General features: G+C 39.4%; 1 protein-coding gene across 3 annotated transcripts in view; it reads left to right on the top strand.

Annotated features, from left to right (window-relative positions):
- LOC124783201 (CD2-associated protein-like) overlaps positions 1 to 26,523 on the top strand; it is an 88,192-nt gene extending 61,669 nt beyond the window's left edge. For all 3 annotated transcript variants that reach the window (XM_047254003.1, XM_047254004.1, XM_047254005.1), the window contains 4 exons: positions 5,934 to 6,238; positions 7,277 to 7,586; positions 24,061 to 24,455; positions 24,543 to 26,523. In XM_047254003.1, the coding sequence (XP_047109959.1) occupies positions 5,934 to 6,238; positions 7,277 to 7,586; positions 24,061 to 24,455; positions 24,543 to 24,695 (1,163 nt within the window). In that variant the 3' untranslated portion in view covers positions 24,696 to 26,523. The remainder of the gene's footprint in view (positions 1 to 5,933; positions 6,239 to 7,276; positions 7,587 to 24,060; positions 24,456 to 24,542) is intronic.
- Positions 26,524 to 27,025: the final 502 nt, after the last annotated feature.

The following is a 27,025-nucleotide window of genomic DNA, read 5'->3' as shown; positions in this document are numbered from 1 at the left end:
AGGATTGTAGAGCACCTGGTGTGCCTAGACATTCTGCTCCTACTGGTACTGCTGCTCTTTGACTATTCAGCTAACCAGCAATTTCAGTGTGCACCTCCAATTGCATGTAACTGCATTCAGCCACTCATGGAGTGAGCACAGTAGCTACCATGCCATCAGAATGATTGTCCACCCCTCTCATTTTTCCTTTGATTGTTAGTCAGCCACTTAAAACTGAGAAACAGTTTAACATGGTATTATAATTCTGTTGGATTATTCTATCTTTTTACTGTTACTTCCATTTTAACATATTGCTAGAAAAGTAAACTTCGTAATAGTGTGTCATATTGTTAGAAAAATATAGTTTGTAAGAATACAGAAAAACCTGTATTATCTTTTTTTTTAAAAAAAAAAAAAAAAAGATATAATCTGGAACCTGAAGGACTTGTTTTTCCTGATAAAGGCTGTGGCAGAAATGAAGACACGAATTTCAGTTAACAGATAATAAATAACCATCTACAGATGTATTTGATTTACCATTGAGACACTGTTCATACCACAGACAGGTATTACTTTCAAAAATACCTCTAAAAAGTTGATCAGTCAGTACACCAGTGTACGATTTTTACAAGTCAGTCATGGAATGTAGAAGTGAAAACTGATCATATAAACAGTGCAAGAGACAAGAACAGTAGTCCACCTTGCCCACAGGTGCAGAATTACACCTTTTGTTTGTGATACATGCTACTAACCCACTTATTTTGCCAGTCATGACATAAGTGGCTTCCGTTGCTATAGAAGTTAATAATGTCCAAGGTAGACCAAACCTCATCTTAACTAATTAAAGGGCATCAAACTTACATTTACGTGTTGTGTTCTTCAGTGCAATGGGATCTAACAGCTACTTACAAACTTCCAGTATTTCATTCACTGTTCTCATAAAAATAACTGACTGAGCTGTACCTGTCAAGTTCAAAGACTCATCCAGATGCAAAGAAAGGAACTTCTATATAAATTGATACTTTCTCCTACATATCTTTTGCTAAGTCTTCAGTTTGCCACAGTGAAAGGGACACTGGCTGTGGTTGTTGTCATAGTTATTGTCCCACTATTAAAATGTAGACTTCAATGAAGGCACCTTCAGAAAATGATTCAAATTGCCAGCTATCTTATGAGAAATTTTGAAGTTAACTTTTACAGCAGAATCTCTTTCTGAATGATATGCATAATGGAATAGTGCAACACCTTTTATCAAAACATATCAGTTACAAAAGTTCACCAGACTGAAGTCTGAAGCTAATTTTTGTCATTGTTGTTGTTGTTTTGTTATTGCTGCTGCTGCTGCTGCTGTTGTTGTTCTGTTGCAAAATTTAAATGAAGTGGCCACTTAAACTTCATTTGAATGTCTGGGTTTCAGGTTAGAGATTACTCTCTCATGCTTGCAATCAATGTATTCATCTGACTCTTCTTCGTGATTTACTGTGTAATTTTACTGCAAATCTAATTTCTTGGTTTGGTTTACTATCTTACGTCATACCAAACTTTTGCATAAGCATCAATATCGGCGAAAAGGTACATTAAAAGCAGTTGGCATTGAAAGACTACTGTTAGAGCTGTTCTCCTGCCATTTTGCAATTGAGCAACAACTGGGGCCTGCAGCAAGGTGGACTACTGTGAGACCTGAGTTTCTCCCAACATATACTGTGTTCAAATAACTGACAGGAATACAGCTGTGTGACATTGCAGACAACTGCCAATAATTAGATAGATGCACAACTTGTCATTTTCAAGGCAAAATTGTAGCAAGTAAGCTCTGTGCTGCAAGGGATTTTGAAACCTAGGTTTTCAGGGCAATTATGGAAAGATCAGTCATGAAAATTAATGATTAATGGGTAAAGTAGCATGAACTCTGTCAGTGGTTGTCAATTATGTCACCCAGCTGCATCCATGTAAGTTACTTGAACATAGTGTATGCAGGGAGAAACTCGGGTCTCACATTGTTTACCTCTACGTGGAGCAAATGTATCATTGCTTGTCGACATTGGATAAACGGTGCCAAAGTAGAGCAAGATCGCAGCGTGCTTCCTCATTTTTGATTTTTCCTGATCAAAATATTTTTTAAACATCTGTAAAAGCTGTACATCATTTTAATTTCCCTTCCACCTGTCACATCAAGCATTGCGCTGACCCATCTCTTGAGTGTGAAAAGATCCATTACACTTGTTAAAAGCTTGATTTAGTTTCCAAGGAATTGTTTGAGTTCATTTAATGATTGAATTAAAAATATCAGCTCTCTTGGAATATGGTGGACAGTCCATCTTGTCTGCAATCTGGCTGGGAATTTCATTCTGTAACTGCCCGGCATTTGGTGAAGCTTGAACAATTCTATGATTCAAGAGTCTAATACTATATCTTGACGTACTGCAACAAATATTAGGGAGAAAGATTTTGACAATGCAGCTATATCTATGCTAGGAAAAGGTTTAAATTTTACACTGATGAAAAGTTTTTGTCAGCGGTTGATTTAATTAGTTTTGTTGAACAGGCTCTTTTTGAACTACCTCATAAAGCTGTAAAGAGGACTACAAGAGTGTCATGTCATGTGTAGGCTGGTGCACATTCACCCAAGCCTAATACAAAAGTAGCAAAAAGGGGTGCTTTATGTTTACGTCGAGATGATCTGGATATTGTTGTTTTAAGTGAGGGCAAAAGCAATGCTACCATTGTTCTGTTGTTCATGTCAAACAGGATTATCTTCAAAAAGTGCAGTGCTCACTGTCTGATTCAGCATATCGCAGCATTGCTGCTGACCCCTACAAGAAGTGGAAGAGGGGGGGGGGGGGGGGGAGAGAGAGAGAGAGAGAGAGAGAGAGAGAGAGAGAGAGAGAGAGAGAGAGAGAGGGACTAACAGCCTTATTAAGACAAGTTCCTTCTCGCAGGATACTATTAGGAGTCTTAATTCTCATTGTGCTGTTCACCCTAGGTTATATTGTCTTCCAAAGATCGACCAGGAAGGGGTTTCTCTTAGGCCAATTGTGAGTAACATTGGTACTTTAGCATTTCATGTAGCAAAACATGTCGCTACTCTGGTCTGAATGAATGATATTCTAGTAAGTTGTTACGTGGCGAAAGACAGATGAAATGCACACTGTGCTATCGACCAACCATGGACAATGTGAATGATGATGATCCAAGGTGTTGCCAAAGTCTATCACCTTTTTGCCATGCACAGGTAGTATTTCCACTATGATGTGAATTCCCCCCACCCTTCGCCCTACCTTTGGGTTCAGTAAAGGATTATTTTCGTCTGCTTAAGGCAGGTGTCCATCGTATTCCTCACAGTTGCAGCATGTCATATGTTGGTCAGACTATCAGGCTTACAGAGGACTGGTGTACTGAGCATAAATGTCGCATTCATTCAACACAGCTGAGCAAATCTGCTATTGCAGATCGTTGTCTTGGCACTAGTCATCCTAAGGAATACTATATCATAGAGATTCTGACATGCACTTCCAGCTATTAGGATAGAATTGTTCAGGAGTCAGTTCAAACTAAATTAGCAAGTACCTTATAAATAGAGATGGCGGTTTTTGCTTAACCTATTTAATCCTGCTCTATCCCTTGCTGAAAAATAGTGACAGAGTTAATGTAACCTCACCCTTCTATTACGTACCTTTCAAAGTAGTCTTCTCTTCTGGGTGTGTGTCATTTTATGCATTTACTACCATGTTGGAGTGAAATATTTGAAGGGAGGAAGGAAGAATAGTTAGGGTTAAATGTCTTTCTTATGACAAGGTCACTAGAGACATAACTGAAAATAGGACAAGCATAGAGAAAGAATCATGTAGTGTCTTTCCAAAGGAACCATTGTAATGTTCATCTTTAATAGAATTAGGTAAACATGAGTAACACTGGATAGAGGTGTGAATTCCATTCCTCTTCATTGTGACTTCAGTACCTTAACCACAGCACAACCTCATTTGGTGCTGCCAAGAAAAAAATTCTGTAGGGCAACAAGGAGTATGCGAAATAAGTCAGCATCCTAGTTTTAAAGTCAAGACAATTATGATACAATAATTTTGTGTGGCTCAATGGCCTGATGCAAGTCAACAATTTAAATTGCAGCAGCTGACTTTCGCTTAAAGACACACCTATTGTCGAAAGAATGAGCTCTGACCCATTGTGTGTTACTTGATGTTTCTGATGAGATACTTGCGGCTCTTCGTGGGTATTACTGCTCCCAGGGCCTACACTCTCTCTCTCTCTCTCTCTCTCTCTCTCTCTCTCTCTCTCTCTCTCTCTGTCTGTCTTTTACATAGTAAAAACATCATGTTCCATACTTAATAACTGTGTGATTATGACTGCCACCTTACCATTATCTGCCAGTAGTGTCATTAGGATGCAGTGTGGAGGTGATGTGGTGAGCATGCAACTTACCAGTTTTCCATACCTTGGAGCAAGTACTTCTTATTCTAGTAGCTCCTCAGTTAGTATCACATTGCAGAGTGAAATTCAATTCCCCTCCAAGGAAAAATCCCTTGTGATAAAAGAAATTGAACCCAGATGATCCTCTGTGTAGCAGTTGGACACGATTACCACTAATTTAAGAGATCAGATGGTGTTTGCAATAACACCTAAATTTTAACTAACACTGGTACACAAACAAACAAATGAATACTATAATGGGAAAGGCAGTTCTTGACATTCATGTAATGGTTACTATAATTAATATGTTGCTTTACTGCAATTCCTAAGTATAGAATGTAAATTAACTACTATTAATGGTTGTTTAGGGTATGTACTCGGCTTTTGACTGATAGTATACATCTTGAATCATTCTGTGTTTCATCCATGTTAATTGGTTTTCCTAGTTTTATCTAGCCAGTACAGTACATGAACATCAGTGAGTCTGCTGCTGTGTTCACACCACAGTTGTGGTCAGAAGGCCATGCACAGCATGTCCGTTGAAAACCACCATTGTTTGAAAACCACCATTGTGGAATGGTGCACCAAGTTCCACACTGGTCAAAATTTGACGCAAGATTCCCCGTACGTGATTATCACATCTTTGGTTCCTTAAAAGAGGCCTCGAAGGTTTGATTATTCCTATCGACCGAGGATGTGCAGTAGGCAGTTAAGATTTTTTCACACAGCAGGACATAATATTTTACCAAATATGTATCTTCAACCTGGTGTGTTGGTGAATTGCTTCATTGCTCACAGTGATTTTGCGTGATTGCCTGGACTGTACAGCTTTGAATGGAAACTTTATAGCCTGGTATATATTGGAAAGGGGGGGGGGGGAGGGAGTGCACAAAGAGATTTAAGCCTATTAAGGATTTTGTATTTGATTCATTTAGGAACTCCTGTAAGAACTGTTATAAACCCTTATGTTACCAACACATACCCTGCTCATTGATTAATCACATTTTAATACTGCAGTTCAGGAGGTTAGGAAGAGACGTAAATTACAGACCCATATTTGATATGGATGTGTGTTCTGTGGATGATTGAATACATCATTTGAAAGAGAAAGGCTGAATCAAAAATAAGTTTTTGAGTAAACTACAATTCCTCCCTATGTGGAACTAGAAAGAGTCTGGTAAGAAACTAAATCCAGGTGATATGGGGAAATATTAGTGTGCTAGTGAAGTGTGCTATATGCTGCTTCAGTATACTGAGACACATTAATTGCATAATGTTGCAGCTAGTCTAGATGGTTTACACATTAAACAAATTGATTATTCACTTTGAAAAGGCTGAGAACTATATGTCGTTCCCTTCAGAAAAATTCGGTAAACTTAAATGTTTCACTAAATCATTGAAGACTTCTTACTTAATTAAGTTCACAATTTTTACTTTGGGAATAATTCAGAAGATTGAAATTGCGATTTTATTTTGAGAAGTATATGTCCTTATGTTGCATTGTGCTACATAAAAACTTTTTTCCACAGAAGGCAAGATCAGTCCTGTCCCACCAATTCCTGGAAAGAAGCCACAACTCCCGCCACCCATCAAGAAGCCTCAAAGGTTGGGCTCCTTATTTCAGTCCTCACTAAGACAGGAGTCTATTGAACAAAGAACTGTAGACAGAGTTGATGGAGGAAGCTCAAGCAAACCATCTCGTTCAGCGCACACTGTCAAAGACGGTGTTCCAGAATTTGACAGCATTGAGCGTAGTGCAATGCTGGTTCATCCAACTGCTTCAAGAGCAAAGGCTCCTCGCCGCAGACTACCCACGTCGTTTGGTAAACAGTCGGTAAGTAGTCTATGCTGTATAAGTTGATGGATGACTAGTTTCATTCCTCCAAATTTTAATACTCTTGATTTGCAATATATTTGAGTATTATCTAGATAATCAGTTTTGGTTCACCAACAACCTTGTTAAGATCATACCTTCACTGCACTGTTTCAACCACAACAAAACTGTTAGAATGAAAAACTTGCCAGTGTATCAAAAATCTGACAGAATATGTTTGTTGACATATAGAACCAGAAGAAGACTATGGCTATATTTGTTTGCTGATCATCTTTAGGATATTTTGAAAAGTAATACTCAATGGAACATTTTGTTGTGGTTAAAACTGTTAGATGTCACCAATTACAAAGAAAGTAAGATCTCGAGATGGTTGTTTGTCAATAGAAACAGGTTGTCTAGTAATATTAGATCGTACTGCATTCAAGACTATTAAAAATTTAATAAGTAATGTGGGTCACTGTGTCTTCTTTGCCTGACAGTATCCAGTTTTGTAAAACTTTGTATTCAATTTACCAAGTTTATTGCAATGCCTGCACTAACAGTCATTATTACTTGCATAATCTGCAGGGTTGCCACAGGTCCTGGAAATCGGGGAATATCAAAAACATCAGGGAAATTTGAAAAAACACTGTAAAAATCTCATTTTTGTCTCGGTAAATGAAATGGTTTGTTTACTGAGGTGTCGTGCATTGTTGCTAGCTGGGTGCAGCTGAGTACGTGTGCCATTTCCCTACTCCCTCATCACTACTGCTTCTCCCTTCCCTAACACACCCCTCAGCTTGCAGCCAGTGTTGCCACATCTTGTCGCTAGCCTAGCAGCTGCCGAGAAGAGGCATGAGGAGTGGTTTGTGTGGATCTGATTCTCAGACACTGTAGATGCAGCAGCCTTAGACAGTGGCCATGTGTGCATGAGTTATGAGTGACTGTGTGTGTGTGTGTGTGTGTGTGTGTGTGTGTGTGTGTGTCAGGGAGAGAGAAAGGAGGGAAGAAGGGTAATGCTACTGGCAAGTTTCTTCATAAATGTCCGTCACATTTCAGGAACAAGCTCCTGTTGGAATGATGAATGGAAATGCTGACATTGGACACAATGAAATTGAGAACAGCCATGAAGACAGTGATGACAAAGAGGACAGTGGGTCAAAGAGTTGGGCAAGTGAGAAGAACAAAGTACCTTGGTTAGAAGAACTTATGCAGAATCAAGCAAGAAAGAATGTCCCAGGGCCCAGAAATTTCCTTAGTCCCCGGAGCCCTACCCCAAGCCAGACGAGTCCCAAGGCACTCTCTCACAGTCCTGATCAGATGGAGAAGAAAGTAACGCCACCATCTACAAAAGCTAAGGCTGAACAAGGTAATCATCTGAAGATAGAAATAAGATTCTTTATTAAAACCAAGTGCACACACCCAATGAAACCGTTCTAGGTACTCAGAAACATCAAAATTGGTATCAGATCTGGAACTGTTTCAGTCTGTGTGTTCCTTACTTCATAGCAAATAGGATACAACCATAGTAGTTAAATGACAGTTATGTAAGTAACATATTTTGTAAACTAGCGTCTGATAAAGGACCAAGGCTAGGTTGTTAGAAGTACAGCCTCAGTAATACATGAGTACCATTCTTGACTATTTGTAGTGTACTAAATTTCTTGGAATGATTTTTATCACACAAGCTCTAAAAACAGGAGTCTTTCACTCTGCAAACATTAAATGTTAATTGTATAATATTGTATGATACTGTTGTATTTGAGATTGCATGTGGCAGTGTTGCAGATCTATCTAAATGCATTTATAGAAATTTTAATTTTTCACTCTTAAGTTTGATTTATTAATTACTTAGAGAGAATCAGTTGCATCATACTCAATTTTTTTACATTATTTGCCTGCATGTTAATTTTCCACATTAAGAAAATACACTGTATGGTAAAGATAAACTTTACTTTTTGGCAAGGCCAGGCTGCCAGGAAGCTGGACAAATGAAGGTTTGAAGCCAAAATGTTTGTGGTAATTCTTATGGAACACAATGATGTCCACGTACGATACAATCACATTTCCAAGTTGTTGATGTCTGAGGTAAACCTGTACAAATTGGCAACCACATTTTTCACCCAACTTACTAACTCCCAGTTTACTCCTACTGATGCACAGGACCAGTAGTTCCACTTTAGTGTGCTGCATGTTTGCCACCTAATAAGAAAGGGCCCACTATCGGTATTTATTTGCTTTCCTCGGGCCATGCACTATCCCCACACCACCAATAATTGTTTGTTTCATTTAAAGGGAGAAGTGTGTACTTTCTGCTCATACACACTATAGCTGCTATACTATTGATGATTGTATATCCAGCTTTTCTTCTTTCTCATTCTTCTTCTTCTTCTTCTTCTTCTGCTTCATCATTTAGTGAGCTGCTTGGAAAGTCTTTCTTTCTACTGGGTCATCCAAAACAAAATCTTAGAACTACCTAAAATGTTGTAACTAAGAACTCAAAAAAATTTGTTTATTTTGCCTGTCACACATTTACAGATTAAAAAATTCCCTGCAATTGTTTCTTAAAATTCTCTTTCCTCACAGTTCATGAATAGGACTGAGTGAGATAATGTTGAAATGAAATGGTGTAGGTAATATTCAAGAGGGTAATCTTGAATAAATGCTCCATGCTCTCTATTAATCACTCAAGAAAAGTGCACAGCGATTACTCCAATAATGTTCTGAGCAAGGTAAGACAATGGTTAACACAGTGGGCTCTCATGCAGAAGTCACATTTGAAATCCCTGTACAGCCATCCAGATTTAGATTTTGTTTCATGAAATAATTTGAAGCAGTTGGTACTTGGAGGGCATTACCAGTTTTAATCTCCAATCTGAGCTTTTTCCCTGTTTCTGATGACCTTACTGCTGATCGGACATTAACAATAATCTTCCTTCCTTGTCCAGTACAGCATACACAAGATCTATACCTGAAGTATGTTCCACCCCCTTTGACCAGTTGTGAATGGGTGAATGGATAAATGGGTGGATGGGGAGCAATGCACAAACAAAAGAATAAATAAAAGAAAAAAAATGTTGTGAAGCACAATAAACTTTAAGTAGCAGGATCTCTTTAGAAAGCTTAGCTCAGAATATGGATATTGTTTTCAGATCCTGGTCACTAAAACTTAATTTCATATTGTGTGAAAATGCAACCACCATATATTTTTCAGTCTATGCAGCCTGGTAAGAAGATTGATTGTTCTTACATAGAGATTCTTTTGTAGACACACACAGCCATTACTACTTAGAAATCTGTAATTATTTCATCACCTGTGTCTATGGTGCACTTCAAAATTATTGTTGAATAGTGCCACTTCAGAGCTGTGTGAAATATAGCGAACAAGGCCAATTTTTTCACACAGTGTTGCAGTATTCTGGGATTTGTGCAAGTTTATTGAAACTGAAGTTTAAATGACTTCAGAATCAGATTGTCAATGGTTCCATTCTGCAAATGATTTTATACATCATGGGCAGAGGGTGCTCTTCATACCTCACATCAGGACTACTTCCAACTCATTGTATTCCTCTGTGCATGGTGGTTAGACACTGGACTCGCATTCGGGAGGACGACGGTTCAATCCCGCGTCCGGCCATCCTGATTTAGGTTTTCCGTGATTTCCCTAAATCGCTCCAGGCAAATGCTGGGAGGGTTCCTTTGAAAGGGCACGGCCGACTTCCTTCCCCATCCTTCCCTAATCCGATGAGACCGATGACCTCGCAGTCTGGTCTCCTACCCCAACCCCCCCCCCTCCCCCCACCCCACACACACACACACACACACACACACACACACACACACACACACACACACACACACACACACACACCTGTGCATGCTGTTAGTAGCTTAATTTTATTACCACAACTGCTGTGGAATAACCACATTGGAACTGAGGAATACTTGCAAGTTCAAAAAATCACTTCTCAGAATTCTCTAATTAGATTTTTGTAACATATGATATACAGCAGCAAGAGAAATTGGCAGTCACATTTATTAAATTTTATTGTGTTAAAAGTTTTTCTGCTTCAGCTATAAATGTAGGTGCACTGTTGATTGGGAAACACACAGATGAAATTTTCAACCACCTCATTGGAAAATTTTTCTTTGTCTGTACATTTCCACCTTTCCTTCATTATGTAAGAGTTTGCCTTAATTGTAGTTGTAAAATGTGTCATTTTGTCTGTGGAGAGGAGTGACACTTATTTTGCAAGACTTTATTTTAGACAAAATCGCATACCGTGATAGGACTCGTAACAGTTTGACCATACACTGATGAGCCAAAACATTACGACCATTTACTTCAGAGCTTGCTTGTCCATCTTTGGAACAAAATACATCACCGATTCTGCATATTGGGGATCTGATAGTTTGTTGGTAGGTTTGAGGGGGTCTGTGGCATTAGATGTCTATACACAAGTCATGTAATTTGCATAAATAACATGCCGCTGATATGCGTATGCGGTGATGGTGCCTGATAGCAACTCGAATAAATTCAAAAGGATTTACATCAGGTAAATTTGGCCACTATAATACTCCTTAAACCACTGTCGCCCGGTTCTGGCTCTGAAACATTACATTGCCATTGGGGAAGACATCAAGCATGAAGGGATGCAAGTGGGCCACAGCGGTCAGTGTATCTTAGATTACTACCAGAGGTCCCTTGCAAGTGCAGGAGAACGTCTTCCATAGCATAATACTGCTCCCACCAGCCTGTGTCAATGATATACTGCACTTTTCAAGTTGCCATTAATCTCAGTCATAGCATTCCTAGTGTATCAAAAATGTGATTTACTCAAAGAGCCAACGTTTTCCATTGATCGACAGTCAAATCCCGATGGTCCTGTGCTCACTGCAATTGTAATTGACTGTATCATTGGGTCAACATGTGAGCAAGTGGGATGTCTGCTGTGTAGTTCCATGTTCAACAATATACAACGCACAATGTGGTCCCAAACACTTGTGCTTGCACCACCATTGTGCTCTTTCAGCAGTGATGCCACAGGTTCTGTGAAATCTTGTACAGCAAACCATTTAGCACCTAGTGGTAGTTTCACTGTCCTATTACCTCTTTCTGTATATACTCATGACAGTAGCATGTGAACATTTGACCAACTTTGCCATTTTCAAGATTCTTGTCACAGATTCTGCGGATTAATAATCTATTCATTATCAAAGTCGCTTATCTCAATGGATTTCCCCTTCTGAAGCCCATACCTTCACTATTAAAGCCCATACCTTCACTAGTGTCATCCCTCGTCCATGTCTGCTCTGCTTAAATCATATACCCGCAAAGCCACCAGGTGACATCCAGCCTCATGATGGGCAGTGGTGGTCATGTTTGGCTTACCACTGTACGTTGGTTAACCTTTGTATGTTGTAGGCAGCATTTTACAATCAATGTGTTCATGACATGCATAGTAATTTGTATACTGCCTGATGTGCTAATAATTAAGATCGCCAATAAATACAGTCAAACATTTACAAAAAGATAACACAGTTCACTTGTAAAATGTACCATTAATAATTAAGAAAAACTTAACTTTAAAATGCTTTAGATTATTCCTTGGTGCTTAGTTGTACACAGGGTGGCCCAGAAGTCCTTTAACATTTGAAAATGCACATTATTCATGGAATAATGTAGTTAGAAAGGTAAAAATTGACAAACTGGAAATGACATGCAGTTTTATTCAAACAAAAAAAGAGTAAAAAAACTGGCCAACAGGTGGCGCTAGACAGCAACATGTCAGTGATTACGCATGAGAATTAGGTATAAAATGAGCTGTTTGGAGAGAGGGAGTCAGATCTAGCTTAGCCTGGCTGATACACATGCTGGAAGGTAAAACTTTCATGTAGGATGGTACTCCGCCACCCCATTGCTACACATGCGAAAGATACCTTGTGCACATCGTTTGGCAAGGACCGCATGATGAGCTGCCACATCTTGGCCTCCCTGGTCCCCAGACTTCAGTCCATGCGATAATTGGTTGTGTGGTTATGTGAAGTCGTAAGTCTACTGCGACCGTCTGCTCTCATTAGGGACGCCAGAAAGCAACATCCAATGGCAATTTCCTACCATATCTACTGGTAAGCTGTATAGTGCTGTTTAAATCATCATCCCTTGACTACAGGTATTGTTGATGGATGATGACTGACATGTTCAGCAATTGTTATAAAGATCTTCTTCTTTCCCAAAAATCAGTTTTTCCCCATTTATTACTTTTGTATCAGATTAAGTGCCATCTGTTGGTCATTTTGTTCACTTTTTTTTGTTTCAGTGAAACGCACCACCATGTTATTTCAAGCAGGTGCCAGTTTTTACCTCTGTACCTACATTATTCTGTGAAGCAATGAATTTTCAAATGTTAACGTTAGAAACAAACAGTCTTGAGTGCTGATTCTCAGAAACAAAATCAAAGCATTTTTCCCTCAAGTGCAAAGTGGGCAGTTTGGATATCCGAGTCGTCAAAGTGTGAATGAAATGTTCGGCTTCACTGTTCAATTTTGGATAGAATGGTTCCATTCAGATGTTTTGAATTCTGGCAAAATTGTTGATATTATGACAACAAAATTGTGGACCGTTGTCCAAAATAGTTGTCGGTGGCAAACCTTCGAAGCGAAAAACTGGATGGAGTGCTTTCACAGCTTTCATAGCACACTAGTAACGAAGTGCACTGTAAATACAAAAGGATATTTGCTGTGTACAGTGATAATGAGCTGTAGTGTGTTCCAGAAAGGACTGGAAAAATCAGTATGAATAAGGTGACAGTTTCTTATTGATAATTGGAAAAAGTATTGATTAATGTTGGAATTTCTGTGCTGTATAATCAGGTACATCTTTCGCCAGATAAAAAACAGCAGCCAATGGCTATGATCAGTCACGAGAAAAAATTTTCTACCCCACAGAAATTGATAAAATTTTGTGACACTGTAAATTAGGACTAGAGCTTCATTTTCAAGCTAACCCTAGCTGACTTCAGACTTCGTTCAACATCTGAGACATGACTTCTGCAGGGCGTTCTGTGTTGCTAACCTTATGAAAAGAAACTGTTTCTATTTCATGTGATGTTGCATCTGTTGCAAGCACTACTGGTTTTTGTAGATCAAAATGCCTGAGGCATAGGTGACTAAACAATACTACTTTCAGCTTCCGAAAGACTGTTCTCATTCTCCAGTCCATGTAAAAGGAACACTATAACGCTGGAGATGATACAAAGAAGCAGTATTTGTGATGCACATAAATTTGGAGGAGAATGTAATCTCTGTGTGACTTACGAACGTTTAGTCAAGTGATGAGCTCCATGGGAGTAAATGGCATGTCACGAACATTGGCTTTCAGTATTAAAAAATGAATATTGCTGTAAATTACAGTTGAGTACTGCATCAGTTAAAACTCAAAAAAGATACTCCCTATTTGTGGGATGCTGTTCCATTGTTGATGTAAATTCAGGCAGATTGTAGTGCAGTCATTAGGCATTTGTACAGGTTAGTTCATACATTCTTTGCATGTTTCCTTTGCGTCATCTAGGCACCGAGTTGTGTTTCAGTAACTGTTGTTCAACATCGATTAGAATGGACAGGGACTGTGATTGCTGTGTTCGGATGAGGGCTGAGTTGGCACCCCTTCGCTCACAGCTGCGATCAGCGCTGACTTCAGTCGCACAGCTTGAAGCTGTTGCCAATGGGCACCACTGTGGGGAGCCGGACTTGGGTATCACAGGGATGTCAACCTCGTCCCGTCTGTCCCCAGATCGGTCTGCTGCTGTGGTTACCCCGGTTGCTGCCCGCAGTGGGGCTGAACCCTCGCCTGTGGTTGATTGGGAGGTCGTTCCGAGGCGTGGCAGGCAGCGAAAGACGTCCCCGGAGGCTGATCAGAAAGCCTCCCCGGTGCGTCTGACAAACAGGTTTCAGGCACTGTCTCTGGCTGAGCCAGATGCAGCTGCCTGCCCTGTTTCAGAGGATGATTCTCAGTCTTCAAGGTCCGGGCAATCACGGAGGGTGGGCTTATTGCTAGTTGGGAGCTCCAGTGTTAAGCACGTAATGGGGCCCCTTAGGGATATGGTGGATAAGGAGGGGAAGAAATCCACTGTGCACTCCGTGTGCATTCCGGGTGGAGTCATTCCTGATGTGGAAAGGGTCCTTCCGGATGCCATGAAGAGCACAGGGTGCAGCCAGCTGCAGGTGGTGGCACATGTCGGCACCAATTACGTGTGTCGCTTTGGATCTGAGGAAATTCTCTCTGGATTCCAGCGGCTATCTGATTTGGTAAAGGCTGCTGGTCTTGCTTACGAGATGAAGGCAGAGCTCACCATCTGCAGCATCATTGACAGAACCGACTGCGGACCTTTGGTGCAGAGCCGGGTGGAGGGTCTGAATCAGAGGCTTAGACGGTTTTGCGACCGTGTTGGTTGCAGATTCCTTGACGTGCGCCATAGGGTGGTGGGCTTTCGGGTTCCGCTGAATACGTCAGGAGTTCACTACACTCAGCTGGCGGCTACACAGGTAGCGGAGGCTGTGTGGCGTGGACTGGGCAGTTTTTTAGGTTAGAAGGCCTCGGGAAAAGTACATGGTGGGCTGCAATATCAAAGGGTGCATGGCAAATACAGGACGTGCTTGGATCAAGGAACAGTCGGAATTGTAGTTATAATTGTTGTAGTTGTGCTGAGAAAGTCTCTGAGCTTCAAGCGCTAATAGAAAGCACAGAAGCTGAAATCGTTATAGGTACAGAAAGCTGGCTAAAGCCCGAAATAAGTTCTGCAGAAATTTTTACGAAGTCTCAGACGGTGTTCAGGAAAGACAGATTAGGCAGAATTGGTGGTGGAGTGTTTGTGTCTGTCAGTAGTGGTTTATCTTGTAGTGAAGTCGAAGTAGATACTCCGTGCGAATTGGTATGGGTGGAGATTGTACTTAACAGCTGAACTAAGTTAATAATTGGCTCCTTCTACCGACCCCCAGACTCCGATGATATAGTTGCGGAACAGTTCAGAGAAAATTTGAGTCTCGTAACAAATAAATACCCCACTCATATGGTTATAGTTGGTGGGGACTTCAACCTTCCCTCGATATGTTGGCAAAAATACTTGTTCAAAATCGGTGGTAGGCAGAAAACATCTTCAGAGATCGTCCTAAATGCTTTCTCCGAAAATTATTTCGAGCAGTTAGTCCACGGATCCACACAAATTGTAAATGGTTGCGAAAACACACTTGACCTCTTAGCCACAAACAATCCAGAGCTGATAGAGAGCATCATGACTGATACAGGGATTAGTGATCACAAGGTCGTTGTAGCTAGGCTCAATACCGTTTCTTCCAAATCCACCAGAAACAAACGCAAAAAATTTTATTTAAAAAAGCGGATAAAGTGTCACTAGAAGCCTTCCTAAGAGACAATCTCCATTCCTTCCGATCTGACTATGCAAATGTAGACGAGATGTGGCTCAAATTCAAAGATATAGTAGCAACAGCAATTGAGAGATTCGTACCTCATAAATTGGTAAGAGATGGAACTGATCCCCCGTGGTACACAAAACAGGTCCGAACTCTGTTGCAGAGGCAACGGAAAAAGCATGCGAAGTTCAGAACAACGCAAAATCCCGAAGATTGGCTAAAATTCAGACGCGCGAAATTTGGCACGGACTTCAATGCTAGATGCCTTTAATAGGTTCCACAACGAAGCATTGTCTCAAAATTTGGTAGAAAATCCGAAGAAATTCTGGTCCTACGTAAAGTACACAAGCGGCAAGACGCAGTCAATACCTTCACTGTGCAGTGCCGATGGTACTGTTACCGACGACTGCGCCACTAAAGCAGAGTTATTGAACGCAGTTTTCCGAAATTCCTTCACCAGGGAAGATGAATGGAATATTCCAGAATTTGAAACACGAACAGCTGCTAGCATGAGCTTCTTAGAAGTAGATACCTTAGGGGTTGCGAAGCAACTCAAATCGCTTGATACGGGCAAGTCTGCAGGTCAAGATTGTATACCTATTAGGTTCCTTTCAGATTACGCTGATACAGTAGCTCCCTACTTAGCACTCACATACAACTGCTCGCTCACCGATAGATCTGTACCTACAGATTGGAAAATTGCGCAGGTCACACCAGTGTTTAAGAAGGATAGTAGGAGTAATCCATCGAACTACAGACCTATATCATTGACGTCGGTTTGCAGTAGGGTTTTGGAGCATATACTGTATTCAAACCTTATGAATCACCTCAAAGGGAACGATCTATTGATACGTAATCAGCATGGTTTCAGAAAACATCGTTCTTGTGCAACGCAGCTAGCTCTTTATTCGCACGAAGTAATGGCCGCTATCGACAGCGGATCTCAAGTTGATTCTGTATTTCTAGATTTCCGGAAGGCTTTTGACACCGTTCCTCACAAGCACCTTCTAATCAAGCTGCGGGCCTATGAGGTATCGTCTCAGTTGTGCGACTGGATTCGTGATTTCCTGTCAGGAAGGTCGCAGTTCGTAGTAATAGATGGCAAATCGTCGAGTAAAACTGAAGTGATATCAGGTTTTCCCCAGGGAAGCGTCCTGGGACCTCTGCTGTTCCTGATCTATATAAATGACCTGGGTGACAATCTGAGCAATTCTCTTAGGTTGTTCGCAGATGATGCTGTAATTTACCATCTAGTAAGGTCATCCGAAGACCAGTATCAGTTGCAAAGCGATTTAGAAAAGATTGCTGTATGGTGTGGCAGGTGGCAGTTGACACTAAATAACAAAAAGTGTGAGGTGATCCACATGAGTTCCAAAAGAAATCCGTTGGAATTCGATTACTCGATAAATAGTACAATTCTCAAGACTGTCAATTCAACTAAGTACCTGGGTGTTAAAATTACGAACAACTTCAGTTGGAAAGACCACATAGATAATATTGTGGGGAAGGCGAGCCAAAGGTTGCGTTTCATTGGCAGGACACTTAGAAGATGCAACAAGTCCACTAAAGAGACAGCTTACACTACACTCGTTCGTCCTCTGTTAGAATATTGCTGGGCGGTGTGGGATCCTTACCAGGTGGGATTGACGGAGGACATCGAAAGGGTGCAGAAAAGGGCAGCTCGTTTTGTATTATCACGTAGTAGGGGAGTGTGTGTGGCAGATATGATACGCGAATTGGGATGGAAGTCATTACAGCAAAGATGTTTTTCGTCACCAACTTTCTCTTCCGAATGCGAAAATATTTTGTTGAGCCCAACCTACATAGGTAGGAATGATCATCAAAATAAAATAAGAGAAATCAGAGCTCGAACAGTTCGGTTTAGGTGTTCGTTTTTCCCGCGCGCTGTTCGGGAGTAGAATGGTAGAGAGTATGATTGTGGTTCGACGAACCCTCTGCCAAGCACTTAAATGTGAATTGCAGAGTAGTCATGCAAATGTAGATGTAGATGTTCTGGTGTTTGTCAGGATACAGTATTGTCACCCAAATAATTTGAACGGGGTAGAACTTTCATTGTCACTTGTTCAAGAAAGCTTCAAAACAATGGAGGAGCAAAGGCACTTCAAAGGGAAGATGCTGGTATTGATACAAGCTGATGTGTTCATCATCATAAACTTCCCCATTTCCTCATCCATGGAAGTTGAAGGTAAGCATTGTATGAATCAGTTTTTGAAAAGAATCGCCCACCTGCTAGGCGATCCATAAGCTCACCACTAAGTGGAAGCTGGAAGCAATCGATCACTGTTTGAATAGTAACTGTAGCTTTAAAGTTGGCACAGAATTTAATCTTCCCATTTGCTTTTCTTGTGGTCACAAGGGAAGTGGCCCACTGACTGGCAGAAACGGATTTCAAACCTCCAATTTGTTCTGATCTGTTGGGTTCAGATTCAACTCCACTGAGAACAGTATGAGATAGTGGATGAGTGCGATAGTACTAAGGTTTTTGCATTGTCAATGAGAATAATGTTTACATAAAAATTCTTATGTCCCAGTGTGGTGTTGGACAAATACCCATATTATTCACACATCTGATGAATACTGGCATGGGAAAGTTACAGATCAATGGGAAGCACATTGTCCTGAATGTCTAAATCAGATGTATCTATGCTAAAAATATTGGGATAGAACACGACTGAATTATGGTGAATGGAGCTGATGTAGTCATATTCCTTTATCTTGCTCACAAAGTGTGCGTTCCAAGAACAGAGATACTTCTGCCATTGTAGGCCGCATGGTGCAAGCAAGATTTTTATGGCTGGAGGTGTCCCAATTGCTTATGAGTATTTTGATTAACAAGTGTGACTGAAGCACAAGTATCTTAATTGAAATGATACAAGCCAATAGCAAATCTGCAGAAAGATGAACAGTTTGCCGTTTGTCCTGTTACTGTGACTATCTGTTCTGACTTGTGAAAGACTGTCTCTTTCTGAATTGTGATGGACAAAGCGTTCAGCTGTACTCATATTAGAGGAGTACTGGTTAAAGTAAGGCAAGTTTTATGCTGTGTGATTTCTGTCATTTTAATCCACAGTTCCTGTGTGGATTTCTAGGAGACGTGGTTACAGATTCAGTATGAGAGATCATACATGTTTCCATTTCTTCGAGTTGAGATTTCAGGGGGACAGAATTTACATTTTGCTTCATTTGCATGCAGACTTGCTGTTTGTGTCTTGATTTATGGCAGAGTTGGCATTCCACATGGTGAAGAAAAAGTGGTCATGCATTACATAACATTTCACATTAGACTTCACAAGGTTTATTTGTTTGTTTTGAACCAACCAAGGAAGTGGCTGAGCACCTTGTGCTATGTTTTTGCTGTTGCTTGTGTTGGTGAACCCGAGCCATGCAAAACTTGGGCTGTTGCACGGTATCCACTGTTAGTATTACAACATCCATGTTAAAGTAAAGTTCAGTGATGTCTTTCAATTTTTGGGCTTAGACTACTTCAAGCATGTCTTTGAGACCAGGACTGTCATGCTTTAGAATCTCGGCCCACATTTTATGAGCAGCAAAATTTTGAATACCGGCATCACGAAGCATTAGATCTTGAAATGAGGCTCCACATCAGCAATAAAAGTTACGGTTCTTAGTCATGACCTCCAGTTCATTGATCATTACTTTTGAGAGTGATGATTATTATGAAGCCACTCACGAAAAAATTTGAAATGAGGAGCGGCTACAAGAGTCTTGAGTTTCTAAGAGCACGACCAGTTTGCTAACAGTGTCTCCATACAGTAGGTTTTGGGACTCCAACTGAGAGAACAACTTCCCACACTACTTAAAAATATATACTCCTACCAACAGCAAAAAAAGTGTGTCGTGTTAACCTGATACACAATGTGATCAAAAGTATCAGGACACTTGGCTGAAAATCTTTTAAAAGTTCATGGCATCCTCCATCAGTAATGCTGGAATTCAGTATGGTGTTGGCCCACCCTTAGCCTTGATGACACTTTCCACTCTCGCAGTCATACATTCAATCAGGTGCTGGCAGGTTTCTTGGAGATCGGCAGCCCATTCTCCACAAAAAGCTCCACTGGGGAGTGGTATCGATGTCGGTCGGTGATGCCTGGCATGAAGTCATCATTCCAAAACATCCCAAAGGTGTTCTATAGGATTCAGTGCAGGGTTCTGTGTAGGCCAGTCCATTACATGTATGATATTGCCATGTAACCACTCCACCACAGGCCGTGCATTGTGAACAGGTGCTTGATCATGTTGAAAGATGCAATCACCATCCCCGAATTGCCCTTCAACAGTGGGAAGCAAGAAGGTGCGTGAAACATCTATGTAGGCCTGTGCTGTGATAATGACATGCAAAACAACAAGGGTTGCAAGCCCCCTCCATGAAAAACACCACCACACCATAACACCACCGCCTCTGAATTTTACTGTTGCCACTACATACGCTGGAAGATAATGTTCACCGGGCATTCGCCATACCCGTGCCCTACCATTGGATCGCCGCATTGTGTACAGTGATCCATCACTCCACACAACATTATTCCATTGTTAAATCATCCAATGTTTACGCTCCTTACAACAAGTGAGACGTCGTGTGTCGATTACCGGTGTGATGTGTGGATTATGACTAGCCACTCGACCATGAAATCCAAGTTTTCTCACCTCCTGCCTATCTGTCGTAGTACTTGCAGTGGATCCTGATGCAGTTTGAAATTCCTGTGTGATGGTCTGGATAGATATCTGCCTATTACACATTGTGACCCTCTTCAACTGTCGAAGGTCTCTTAAGTCAACAGTCGAGGTGAGCATGTACGCTTTTGTGCTGTATGTGTCCCTTCAAGTTTCCATTTCACTATCACGTTGGAAACAGCAGACCTAGGGATGCTTAGAAGTATGGAAATCTCACGTGCAGACATATGACACAAGTGACACTACATTCGAAGTCCTTGAGTTCCTCAGATCACCCCATTCTGCTTTCATGATGTCTAACGACTACTGAGGTCGCTGATATGGAGTACTTAGCAGTATGTGGCAGCATAATGTACCTAATCTGAAAAACTTATGTTTTTGGGGGTGTCCGGATACTTTCGATCTCATAGTGTATGTTCTATGGGCCTGTACAGTTAAATGTTGTTGGAGCTGCATGTGGTACTTGATCCATTGAAACTATTGCCACAGACTAGTACATTATTGTGTTGGGACTCCAGGGTTGAGTTTAAACTGTTCACCATCAGACACCTTTTCATATCTATGCACAACCAGAGCATGGCATGAGACTTAAATTTTATAGTCACAAGGAGGGTACAGTACAGCTGCTGTTACCCTTATAAGTCTGCCATCTCTCTTCAGCCTTAATCACTTACTGCTGGTGCACAGTTTTATGCATCTTCTAATTTAGGATTCACTTTGGCTATTCTTCATTTATGTTGCAATTCTCACAGACACTGGTGCAGTAATCCAGATTACCCCTCAATAGTGTTCATTATAGAGGAGAGAGAGTACTGATTGCAATGGAACTAACTAGGAAGTCTTGTATGTCTGATTGTTGTATTGATTTCATCACTAATTTGGTTTGTTCCCTTTGTAACATTCCCAACGAGAACAGGATGACACAGCCCAACAGCTGTTATAAGTTATTTCTGAATCCAACTGCCTTCCAGGAAATAGATGGGAGCACGTAATAAATTTTTATCTGGATTTGGTGGTCAAATGACAGTAGTGAAGTATCCATACCAGTCAACTTTAACCATGAAGTGAAAACTGCAGCTTTAAGGAATAATAAATAATATTCAGGCAGAATTTATTGGATGGGCAATGGCACAATGCTTCCCAAGATCACACAGTAGACAGTAAAATTCTTAAAACAGTGTGATTCCAGTTTTCCCTTCTAATCGTAGAGGCAATTACAGCAGAAGCCGAGAGAAAAGATCACTTACGTCTGGGATCAAAGTATCTTATGTTGGAAACTGAAAGTTTTCTATTAATACAGAGGGCTAGCTCTAATTAAGACATAAATCTGCACTGCCAACAGTGCTGCAAAATTCCTCAGCACATAATGGGCTGTGCGCGAATAATACAAAATTCCAAAAACAAAGCAATGACTGTTTGGTGCATGATTAGGCATGAAATGCATAGACTCAGTAAAGCAAGTGATACATAACTTCATTGCTGATGACAGCTGCAAGATGGATCATGTTAAATTAAAATCATTAGGCATCAATGTCAATGAATACTTCCTAATGCTAACAAAAACACAGGGGCCATCAAGATTAAATATTGTGTCCCCACGAAGGACTCTCATTTTCTGATGATACAAGTGCACCAATGAATGGCTCGAAAGTCTATGAGAGACATGGAGTGGAGAGTAGGAGAACATAATTACAAGTAGTTCCCAGAGTTAGCAGCAGCCTGGGATGAGTTAACCAAAAATCTGTTATGCTTGCTTTGCACAGAAAGTGTCTCCATATGTTGCCATGCAGATATGATTATTAGGATAATTTCATTCAATACAGCGCTATGGTAGAGTGTTATGGGCAATTTCAGCTGAAATTTAGAAAAATGTGTGTTTCATATGGAAGTGTACAGCAAGAAATTATTTAAAGTTCTTCTGTTACCAACTTGTGGAGGCTTTTTAAAAGACCTTGGAATTTGTACTCATGGACAATACATTTACTCTCTAATAGTATTTATGACTGTTACCAAGAATGATTTTAGAATAACCCGTGAACCAAACAAAAAATTTCTATAACACTGGCCTAGGGTTCAGATCGCAGTTTTATAGTCTGCCAGCAAACTGTGAAATATATTTGCTTTAGACAGCTTGCAGAAAATTGGAACTACCCAGATATTCAGAAGCAGATAAAAGAATACCATATTAGCTGCTCCTGTTATAATTAATCAACATATTAGGATTCTAGAATGTGAATTACTATTAAGATTTATGTGATTTATGTTCAGAGTGAGTGAGAGTAAGTGTATGTATGAGTGAAAGGAGGAGGGTATTCGGATAGAAAACCAACCATTTCTATTCATTTGTGCATCTTTATTTATTGGTATATTAGTGATGATGTATAGCAGTGTGTGCATTCTCTAATAAGTAAGTAAAAATGATAAAATTTTCAAATATCACTAAAAACAAGAAGCCATAAAGGGGTTTCATATAATAATGTGGCGTGAAAGCTGATAATGAACCATTAGAAGGAGCTCGCCTTAGTGAAGTCAGAGGTTGATAAATAGAATTACTGCAAAATATCATAGTTACGAGAAGATGGACCCATAGGCTCATTAAAGGAGTCTTGTTGAATGAGAGAAACAATAAACAACTGGCTTTTTCAGATAATATTGTCTGTCCTCTGATGCTGGGGTATCCCATTTTCAACTAATGCTTAAAATAAGTGACAGAGCCTTCCACCAAAACTATTTTTGTAAATTTTGTTACCCACCCCCTTCCCCACCTTTCTGAACTTCAAAGAAAAAAAAACATGGTTTCAAAACTTGGTCTAATACTGTCCTCTGCATATATCTACAGCAAATTCCCAAAGCATAGAACTTTTTATTTGCCCATCCAATAGCAGTGAAGTTGCTCCTACTGAAACCAGTTTCATTTTTCAGAAAAAATTGCAAGCTGTTGATCACATTTGTTTTACTACAAAAAATCCTTCTCAGTTAGGCACTGTAAATTTCTTCTTCTGACTTCATGGCTGTAACTATAAAAAACTGTCTTATAGAGAATTAGTTCTGCCTTTCTTGGCAATTTTTTAACTTAATCAGATGGGGAAAAAAGTGTAATGATAACTTCGTCATTCGCAAAACGGTGTTTGCGCTAGTAAGTACATTAGCAGTACCTTTCAACAACTAACATTATGGTTTGCTCTGTCCATAAATTAATGCATCAGTTTCACTAGAGGTGAGAGTTTTGTGTGGTCCATGCATATATTGGTACAGCAAACCATACAGGAAGGCACAATACATTGTCATAGTTGGTAACTGTAAGTTCAAAGTTATTTATGGTGATACTAATGGAGAATAGTGAACTGTGGTAAAAATTAAGTACAAGAGAAAATTTATAATTAGAAAAGTGCAAGAGTTCTGGTGTTGATTTTTATGTCAATAATTGAAAATGTGAAGAAAGAAAACTCCCAGTTTCAGGGTTACCTATTTTATTTCGTTATGCCCGAAAACAAGCGCTACTGAACTATACAAGTGGGTATATACTTCACATGTTCTCAGCTTTTACAATTGTTCTAGATTAAATCATATATATTGATGATTTATGTGATAGCTGCTATAAAACGTATATACAGCTGCCAATGAATGTTCATTTAAAAGACGACTTAGTTACATGAAAACTTCCAACATAATTATTACTTTTTGCTTGTTATGACTTGCAGCTGCCATGAAGAATATCACCACTCAAGAAAAACAAGTGGCAAAATCAAAGAAGCCTTCAACAGAGAATGTAGTTCCAGTGATAATGAGGCACTCATCAACTACTCGCACAGGCTCTTCAATAGGTGGTTCCTCTGTACAACAGAGGCCCTTCTCAATGAGTGCAGCAAGTTCTGAACTACATTGGTTCACTTCTGAAAGTGCATCTCTAACAAGTTCAAAGTCAACATCATTAAGTCAGAGTATTTCTGGCAGTACTGCATTGCTCTCTGCACAAACAAAAGCTCCTGAACCTAGTAATGTGTTATCGCATGATGTAGAGCAGAGAATAGAGCCCCCTACCACAAGCTCAGATGGCACAATATCTACAAAACAGCTATTTGAACTCAAGGAGAGGGTAAGCAAAAACATTGTACTGTATACCTGTGGTTTCTAAAGAACGATTTTTGAAAACAGAATAATCAAACATTTTCTAAACTTCCAGGTAGGAAAGTTGGAGCAGAGTCTAGCAGAGCAGAAGGAATTGTTCACAAAAACAGTAAAAGAGTTTATGGACAAGCTAAATGAAGAAGTAGCACGGAGAAAACAAATTGAACAGGAACTTGATAAACTAATTAATCTGGTAACACAGGTTTAACTATTAAGAATGGTTCTAGGCACACTACTTCCGGTAACGCAGTATTTCTTGAGTCAGAATGCAGTTGTTAGTTTTGTGTAGAAAGATATGGTGCCAACAATATTTGTCGTTCACAGAAAGATAAGACTTATTCATATAAGTATGCATTCCACACACCTGTGAGACCAATGTGGCATTTCATTCCATTCCAAGAAATAAATTCCTTTTTCCATTTAAATTTTTAGAATGTTTCCCGTGCTATTTTGTAAGAAAAGTTATTACCTGAAGTAAGTCCTCATAAATCACATTGTGCAAGTCTTTGTGCAAGATATACATTTTAGAGGCATAGGTTTTCTTTTTAAAAGACAAAACAACTTTAGAGCACAAACATCCTGCCATAAATTTTTCCCAATATCCCTTTTGAAATGGTGCTAATAAATACCTGTATGTGTGTGTATGTGTGATGCAGCATTTAAATGCTGCTGGATGGTGTGAAGACAATTAGTTTTTAATTTATTTTGAAGAAAAGTGATAATTTACTTCTATGGCCATGATCACATAAAGAGAATTGTTCCGAAGTAGGCTAGTTTTTCACTGTTGTTGTTACCATGTGGAAAATTCTTTCATGTATTTATCTTGGAAAATTTTTGCTGGTGTTGGGACAGCTTTCCACTATCTTTATTTAAGCTGTTTTCAAACAAAAAGAATGTCTTCTCTAGTCCTTTTACAGACATAACATTCCAACTCTTTCTTTTTTTTTCCAACTTTCATTTACAGTTGGTCTATAGAAGCTGTTTCATTGCAGAAACAGTTACACTAAAGGTTTAAGTCCTAACCATAACCTGGATCACTGGTGATAGATTTAGTTAGACGTTGTTGCATAAGAACTACTGTGTTGTACAATATATTGTTATAACTGTATAAAAAGTGTAAATATTGAAATGCAGTGATGTAAATGGCTTAAATTTTCAAGGTGTCTGTTTTTATTGTTGAAATGTGATGCAGATGTACTACTGGTGCTTATAATGAGCAATGACCTGAAGCACAAATTCATTGTCAATAAAACTCATGTATTTCATTTTTTTTAAAGATGACATTGGCACATTCCTTGGCCAATTTCGAGAGGCATTTGTTCATTTCATGTGGAGAACATATTCCACTACAAATATTAGTTTAATATAAGAGCACAGGATGCAGTATGTGAAATTAAGTTTTATTCTGTTGTACTAGATTAAAAATAATTTGTGTTAAGCCATGTAGTCCATGCTAGTTCAAAGGCCTGGAAAATGGCTATCAATACTGTGTATTGACTGACTGTGTTTATTAGTAGAATGGTTGTCATGAAATTGTGGTGCGAGCACCATTGTCTGTCCGTGGAAAGGTTCCAGAAAACCTAATTTTAATTCTACGAAGGTGAATGCTTCTATGAGGTGCTGAACAGGAAAGCCTGCTTTTGAATTCATGGAAGTTCATGCCGGATTCTGTGACATGTCTTACTTTTATTATTTACTTTTGCATTTTTGGTCTGTATGTGTTTTCAGTATTGTTTCCAATGTTACATCAAAATTATTTTTGAGAATGCTTTCAATGTAATTTTAACAAATCTAACTATAGACTATAAAGGCTGTTATTTTGTATGCCCAGTTATTTATAGCTTACTGCCCATGTAATCTTTTAAAAGACACTGATTGAAGCATGAAGAATATTTAGAATATCATCTAACAAAAGACTACTTCTTCAGAGTAAATAAATGAGAACTATTTACTTAATATCTGTGTAATGCTATGTTACAGCATACTACGTTCCATTATTTTCAGAAATCTTTTGTAAAGGGCTCTTTAGTTCATTAAGTTATTCTTTTTATTGGAAATTTTTGCATTAAATACTCCTGAAAACAATTTCAGAATTTTGTGTTAAATTGTCATTTCATTATAGTTCCTAATCCCACTGACCTTTTTCACTTATCTGAGTCTGTAGGCAGGAAACAGTATCTGATACGTTCAAGGTTCCCTGTTGCTCAAACCCTACTTTTTTCCCTCTTCCTCTACATTATAGTTGAGTGGTGCATGTCACAATTAAGGAAGTTACATAATGGCAAATTGTAAGCTATTATCATTGATCAGTTACAAAAAGTAAATACTATCTACAAAACTATTGGATTATAGTTTAGTAAAAGTGACAGTTACCATTGGGGTGTCTATTGTACTTCACCACTTGTGCCCAATTGTACAGTTATGTATCATATATTTGTAAAATTGTCTTTCAGGATGATTAAATTCAAAATTTTGCACCACTATAGTTTGTAGTACAAACAAGGTTAAGAACTGATGCATACAAGTCTTAATTGTGTA

Source organism: Schistocerca piceifrons, chromosome 1 (genome assembly GCF_021461385.2).
Source record: "Schistocerca piceifrons isolate TAMUIC-IGC-003096 chromosome 1, iqSchPice1.1, whole genome shotgun sequence".
Taxonomy (NCBI): Eukaryota; Metazoa; Arthropoda; class Insecta; order Orthoptera; family Acrididae; genus Schistocerca; species Schistocerca piceifrons.
The sequence above is the reverse complement of the archived record's forward strand: the minus strand, read 5'-3'. Positions and strand labels throughout refer to the sequence as shown.